The sequence below is a fragment of the Typha angustifolia genome, chromosome 7, assembly GCF_048772165.1.
Source record: "Typha angustifolia cultivar Huaian chromosome 7, ASM4877216v1, whole genome shotgun sequence".
NCBI lineage: Eukaryota > Viridiplantae > Streptophyta > Magnoliopsida > Poales > Typhaceae > Typha > Typha angustifolia.
Window position 1 is genome coordinate 4,330,204 of NC_133245.1, and position 7,470 is coordinate 4,337,673.

Sequence of the window (7,470 nt, forward strand, 5' to 3'; positions counted from 1 at the left end):
GCTAAAATAGCTCATGTTAAACAAGTACTCTCCTATTCAAATCAAAACCCAAGTGAACTTCCTAGTTGATAAAATAGGCCAATCCCACGTACAAACCACATAAATCTCTCTATTATAATCATATGAGATGGCTTATATTTATTTTACTGGCTTGAATCCTCAAAGAATTTGGGTGTTTGGGCCTATAGTGTTCTCTCTATTGGACTGAAATAGAACTTTGTAGATGTAGTGTTAGCCCAATCAATCAAATATCAATCTCTAAGCTTATATGCTTTTCTTATATTGGAATCAATCCCACATGCATTAAAAGCAGAGGAGGTGGAACAAGGTATACGGCAGTAGACACACTATGATGCAATGTCATGTAAATCTTATTATGATCAATGACATGACCAATCTTTTGTCTTCTTTTTTCATAAGAGAGAACTCAAATTCTCTTCTCTTCTCTTGCAACCTTTCCGCATATGGCATCACTTTATTCCAGCATTCTCAACTTAAAGTAAGCAATCAACAGCTTGTTAATTATTTGGCTGAGTTGTGAAAGACTATTACTTGCATATACTTTTCTCCATTCCAAGCCTTGCAAAGAAGCTTGGTCATGATGAGCAACTCAATCAGTTCCTTTCTTTCTTTTGCCATCTTCATCTCTTCAGTCAATTATATTTGATAATTATGCCATATCCAAAGAGGCAAAGACAGCACTTTAAGTCTTTCTCCATTAAATACTTGTTATTCTTGCTTCTCAATTGCAAAAAAGAATACCTTACGTTAGGCTGACCACTAGACTAGATCTTATTAGTCCATAACAGAAGTTATAAGTTCAATTCTCCATAAATATTAAATTTTTTATTGAAGTACTATACCTTAAACTTAATTTTGTGGGAAAGATTAATTCAATTGTCTAATTTAGATATCCAGAGGGCTAATGTCTTTCTCTAATCTATAATTAATCAGCCTACATGCTCACAACTATCTAAACAAAGAAAAGAAAAAACATCTTTTAGAAAGGAGAATCCCTTGCTTTAGTCCTACTCCACAGTTATCCCCACCAAATGCATCCATGGAAAGTGAAGTCATGGCAGAGTTATCAAGACCCCCACATTGGAGGATGACATTGGGCTAGGTATGGTGTGATGGTGCTCTCTTTTTCTCCATGGTCAGTGGCATTAAAAATCCCCCACCAAAAGAGAGATGGCACTGGAGTGGCTGATTCTTATCTTGACCCTTTCATAGCTTTTTTTAAAAGCCAAAGGAAATGCTCTCTCACTGTCTCATTCACCAGAGTAGCTAGAAGATGAGATGGTTATAAAGGAGGAGTCCTACAAAAGAATAGGAAAAGAAAGGAGAGAAGAAAGAAGAAAATCAAATTGGTTCTTCTCATCTATATTCTCTACTTTTGGTCATCAAGGTCAGGGTGACAGCCACATCTCCCACATTTTAGTGCCACATTTCTTTCTATAGCTCTTAAATCTGGGAGCCAGGCCCCACTGAATACAATAAAAGGAGCACTCGGGCCAGGCTTTGAATGCTTTGGCGAGGAGTAGTGACTAAGACCTCACCCGTAAAATAAGAATAAATTCATTCTCATGTAAATCTTTTATGTTGGTATACTAAGCAAATAACTATATACGCCTATATTAGTATAATAATACTTACTTCTTTCTCATCTCATCTATTGTGAGTGAAAACTTGTATAGATGAACTCTGTAGAATTTGTCGGTTCATGTTTGTATTTGGTTAATATTGGATTTGCCTTCGATTAAGATCCAATTCATATATGCTTTGTATGGATGTTCATTCAAAATTTGATCCATATTCGATCTATATTTATATTCATTTAAAATTTGATTTGTATCGGATAAATATCTGTATTCATTTTATCATAATATGATTTTAAATTTTGATTTCCCTTCGATATCCATATTTATATTCATATTCGATAAAAAAATATGAATCTGAATATAAGTCGAGCACATCAATTATAATTATTGTTGATAATATTATTGTGTACTGATCCAAGAAGGTATTTTAGCTCTAATACCAATTATTGTGAACCGAGCTAAGATAGTTTATTTAAGGATATGGAGGTGGGCGATTAGATTAGATGTTGATATTCAACGGGGATGACGATGGCATGGGTAGACATGTGTCGAGAGGTAGTAGAAGATTAAAAAAAATGATAATATTTGTTACTCCTTTTGAAAATGGTTGTCTTCCATAAATTTAGAGGCTAATTAAAATTCAAAATAATTAAAATTAATTCTAACACAATGACCTCAACGTTAGACGTTTGAATGTCATTAGATGAAAACTGCTCTCAAATTGGGATGTTCGAACACCATCAGATGAGTGTTCAAACACTTTGACAAGGCTGCACTTGCGTTGGGGTGTTTGAACGATATTGGCTGGGTGTTTGAATGGCTCGACGGCCTGCTGCTCCTTTCAAATTTTGGCATTTGAATATCATTGACCAGATCTTTGAACACCTCGATGAAATCCGCTCTTACGTTTCGCTGTTCAAACATCATTGGTCGGGCGTCTGACCACACAAGCTCCATGTCAAAAAGTTTATTAAAAATAATAAACAAGTAATACTACAATAAATATGTTTGACCCGGTAAACCCAATCTCCCTCATGAGTTGACCCGATTAGATCCGAATCACGTCATATACTAATATATAACTATATATTAGAATAACTCAAAGGGTAAACTTTCTTATAGTAGTACAAAAATTATAAATAACTGTACTAGTATTTGTCTTATTCCACCGGTGAACAGACTAAGGATATATCTCCCTAATAACAATTTTTTTTATTCAAATAATACTATTTATAATTTAATCTCTCTCTTCCATCTATAATTTTCACATCACACATTTACTGTCACTTTGACTAACTACCCTCTAGACTATAATAAATCAAATTTAGCTCTTCCAATGAAGTTATAAAAATAACCTTACGGCAATTTCCAACACTAAAACACTCCTTAGAAAAGAAGAGAAGAAGACGAAGAAGAAAAAGGTTTGGCATCGTGAGGGTATAAATCCACTTTTTCTTTTGTTTTCCTTTTGATCTTCTCTTTTGGGTGTGTGATGTCATGAAACACTGTGAAGGAGATCTCAATCCCATGATGGATGCACTGCACCACTGACCTTATACACCGAAACCAAATCCAACCCAAGCAATTTGTTTCTATTTTATTCTGTCGTACAAACCATGAATTTATGATGGTGGGCATATAAAATTATATGGGAGTGGTGGTCCAACGCAAAGCAATTTGATTTGTAAAGCATGGGAGAGAGTAGTAGTAGGTTGGTGGGTGATAGAAATGTTGGCTGCACGCTTATATTATTGATCATCAAAGTTGATGATGATGATGCTAATAATGATGTTATTGATGATCAATGGTGTGACAAAATTACTATAAAATTAACTCTCTCTTTTTTTTTAATAGGGAAATTTTTAAATAATGCTCTATACTTTAATAATTTTGTGATATATGACTTATTTTACTCTAGGAATTATTAAATATCATTGAGAAAAATGTTGAAGAAGGCAAGAGGTATTTTTAATATTTTAAAGTTCATCTTCTTATGCCTAAAATATAAAGGGATGACAATCACAAAATCACTAAAATATAGAGTGATATTTTATATATATATATATTTGATAATTGATACTAGGAGGCACGATGGATTTGTTCCAAATATTATTCTCTCTTTCTTCTTCCTTTTTTTAATAATCATAAAGAACTACTTTAATTTCTAAAGTAAATCAAGACTACGTTCATATTTGAGACCTAATAAATAATTTAGAATTATGGAAACAAATCCAATTAGGTGAAGAATGCATGGTATTCCTCTAGACCTATTATAATAATCCAAGATCTCTCTCCACAGGCACCGATGATAAGGTTCTTTTTATTAGAAAGACGAGATCATGGAAAGAAGAATAAATAAATTAATCACTTTGTTAAGATAATAATTAAGATAGTTTTAATTGGGCATCTCTAAGCACTATTCACTCCAGCTTTCTCTCTCACTCTTATTCCGCTCCTTTGGCCAGAGAAGATCTCACGAGGGACCCACCCGCATGCATGTCTCTTATTGGGAGACAACTGGGCCCAACAATTTATATATATATATATACGACTTTGAGTGTCTTCATAAGTTATCCAAAACCCAGTACATCTCCAATAACTACGAATAGTTTATTGTGATAATATGGCAGGATTTAATTGTGGCTTTTGTGCTGGAAGTGATGGGCAAGAAGATTAACAAAGTAATAAAGGAAGGTGATGAAAGTAGTAGATAAAAGAGTTAATTACATCTTGACCCTCGCAAATTATTATATTATTCTTCGAACATTTCCACTTATGAGAAAAAAGGAAAGACAATTTAAGTCTTTTCTTTTAATTAGGCTAAAGTGATACGTAATGATTGTTTGGTAGGGGAAAATATAATAAATTAAAAATAAAATTAGGTGGCTAAGCATAATGAGAGTGGTGGACCTTATAGGTTGAGGGTCTTTCCATGTCTATGAGGGGGATTTGCAGCCTCCTAAAATCTCGGTTTGAGGAAAGGGAGGAGGGAGAGAAAGAAACTAAGATATCTTATCTATCGGTTACTTTTATCCAACCTCATTTATTCTCGTCATAGTGAGCATTTATACTCGGATAAACACAGGAAACAAACTGGTCCAAGTTGGATAGCTATAATAAGTACCAGTAAACGTCAACAGGAGGACCCAATCATGGAGTACACCGACAAATCCATGGTGGTCCTCCACCATCCGATCTGATGGCATGCATGCATGCATGCATTCATGATGCATCCATCACATTCATACCACCACCAACTAGGGTCCGGACTCCGGAGGTAATTAACGGGTCGGATGGCAACCCGTATCCGAACAAAAGGTATCTGGATAAATCTCGGTGGACCACCCCGCTCCGCTTCCGTTCCCCACCTTATATCCGAGTCAGACAACGGAACAGTTCCCCATTAATGATCGTCCACGTGGCAGCAGCTGAGGCGCGGAAGCCACGAGGGTCCATCGTCCCTCCATCGCTACGTTCACGACTTCACGTGGATCTCGTAGCCGCGCTACACGACGACGGAGGCCAGGAGGAAATAGTAAACCCGCGGGAGGCGTTACCCACCACCGTGGCCTCCCGCATGCACCCAATCCGGCACGATCTCGCCTGTCCTCCCTTTTGTCCTCGTCGCTCGCGTTCGGATATCTTAAAAGCGGTTCGCGCGGATACCGGAACGGGGTGCCACAGTAAAGTAAATCCTAGCCGTCGGATGCAACCCCGGGGCGGTACGGATAAAAAGTTTAATTAATTAATTTATATTAATGTATCGGGCTCACATGTTTTTAAGTAGGGTGGGTGACTTGACTTTTGGCTTTGGTTTTGTCGTGTGGGGAAAGGGAGGGGATGGTTGAGGTGGGAGTCCACGCCGTGCACCGCGGGTACGTAGGGTGTGGGCCCCCCACGCACTTCAATGAATGACTAGCGTGAGTCCTACGTGTCGAGGACGTCAACACGTGGCAGGTGCTTCCGCTGCCGACCATTTGCTTCATGTTGCCCCGGAGGGCTTGAATTTGGTGTTAAATATCTATACTATTGTATACCCACACACACCAAAAAAAAAGAAAAGAAAAGGTTTTAAAGAGAATCAAGTGAACCCATGCCCATGAAACCAACTCAATCGTTGAATAATTAACTGTCACAAACCCAATAAAATTAAAGAATATTGGCTTGTAAAAAGAAGAAGAGATAAAAGTAAAAGGTCATTGGATCAAAGCTCATGAGAGGCAGGAATGATGTAAAAGAAGAGAATACTGGTAAATTCGTATTTTAGTGGGTCTTTTCCGTTGCATGTTATACCTCAATTAATAGGTTCTTATTCTGCTTCCAACTCCAAGAACAAATCAAAGAAATGCAAATAAAAGAAATTGAAGATACTCTACAATTTGATATTTTTTAGTGATGACGAAAATTATTATTCTCTACGACAAGTTTACAATTACGCTACCATTCTTATGGCAATTGCAAACTGGGCAAGTATCCACCACCGGCCCACACGCCGCGCAAAGGCACAGATGCCGGCACGGCAGCAGCAGCACGGACGGCTCATCTCCGCCGCAATTCTTACAAGCCCTCCTCCTCCTCCTCCTCCTGCTGCTGCTCCTCCTCCTCTCCTCGTCCTCGTCCTCCTCTTCCTCCTCTTCCTCCAAATTATTATTATCCCCACAGCAACACGATTCGGCATCGTCCACGTCCTCACCCCTCTCCTCCTCCTCCTTCACCTTGTTAACCTGCGCCGCCGCCAAGGCCTGCTCTAGGTTGTTCCGGAGCATGTTAGCCGTCGCCTCGTTGGTCTGCGCTAGCTCCCTCCATATCTGGTTCTCTATGCACAAGCTCCTGATCCTCTCCTCCAATGCCCAGTTCAACTTCGCGATCCGTTCGATCTCTTCTTCCTTCGCCTTAAGCCGCTTCGCGAGCTGTTGCTCCGCCGCCGCTAGGACTTGTCGCGAGAGTCGCCTCCGCCGCTCCATTAGCTCTCTTAGAACATTCTCCGACTGAGACAAGGAGAGACGATCCAATTAAGCAATGACTCGTTAGAACAATAAGAATCGTGCACGGATTGCTGAGCCTAATAAGAGTTGATAATTACGTGGCTGAGGATGAGGCGATCGACGTCGAGCATGTGTTGTTGGATGTGGGAGGAGATGTCCTCCCCGGAGAAGGCGGCGTCTCTCGAGCGCTTTCTCGAAACGGAACCGGCGGGGCTACAGAAGGCGGCGGAGACCGGCGGGGCGAGACCCATGTGGGAATTGTAGGTGTTCGATTGGTTCTCCAGGGCGTTAAGGATTGCTCTGCATATAAGAGAGAGAGAGAGAGAGAGAGAGATAAGGATAAGAAATTGAGAATAAGGTTATAAGAGAATTGAGATGTTGGTGTGAAGTTAGTACCTGTTTTTGAGGAGTTGGGAGGGGAAGAGGCGAAGATGGTGGGCTTCAACTGCCATGAGAGGTGATTTGTATGTTGTTGGTATGGGTTGTTTGGGAGTGCCTTCGCTATTTCCTTTTCCTTGTATAGATTGATAAAGAGAGAGGAGGGGGGTGTGAAGATGGATGAGGGGAACATGCAATACAAATGGGTGGGGGAGGGACGGGTTTATTTAGGGGTTTGTGTGTTGTGTGTGTGTGTGTGTGTGTGTGTGTGTGTGTGTGTGTGTGTGTGTGTGTGTGTGTGGGTGTGAGAGAGAGAGAGAGAGAGAGAGTATAAAAAAGAAAGAAAGAGAGGGTAGATAGAGAAAAGATTTGTTGGTGTAGGTTCTTAATTTGGATGATATTTAAGAAGCAAAATTTACTATGAATAGAGATTGATAATAATGGTGCTCCTAAACGGATGGATCCCTTGGAGTGCAAGTCTAATTGGATAAAGTACGAATATAATT

The 7,470-nt window shown here is 39.3% G+C and overlaps 1 protein-coding gene across 1 annotated transcript; it reads right to left on the bottom strand.

Annotated features, from left to right (window-relative positions):
- Nucleotides 1–5,833: 5,833 nt before the first annotated feature.
- LOC140763015 (probable BOI-related E3 ubiquitin-protein ligase 2) lies at nucleotides 5,834–7,212 on the bottom strand. Its single transcript, XM_073101038.1, has 3 exons — nucleotides 6,983–7,212; nucleotides 6,685–6,886; nucleotides 5,834–6,589 (listed from the first exon to the last, which is right to left on the bottom strand). The coding sequence occupies exons 1-3, from the start codon at nucleotides 7,036–7,038 to the stop codon at nucleotides 6,017–6,019; spliced, it is 831 nt and encodes a 276-aa protein (XP_072957139.1). The 5' UTR covers nucleotides 7,039–7,212; the 3' UTR covers nucleotides 5,834–6,016.
- Nucleotides 7,213–7,470: the final 258 nt, after the last annotated feature.

What these genes read in the sequence shown, in the direction of transcription:
- LOC140763015 (XM_073101038.1), bottom strand. Translation starts at nt 7,038, where the DNA reads ATGGCAGTTGAAGCCCACCATCTTCGCCTCTTCCCCTCCCAACTCCTC. An exon ending in TCCCAACTCCTCAAAAACAG is followed by an intron (nt 6,887 to 6,982) that starts GTACTAACTTCA and finishes TCTTATATGCAG; the next exon opens with AGCAATCCTTAACGCCCTGG. An exon ending in ATCGCCTCATCCTCAGCCAC is followed by an intron (nt 6,590 to 6,684) that starts GTAATTATCAAC and finishes TCCTTGTCTCAG; the next exon opens with TCGGAGAATGTTCTAAGAGA.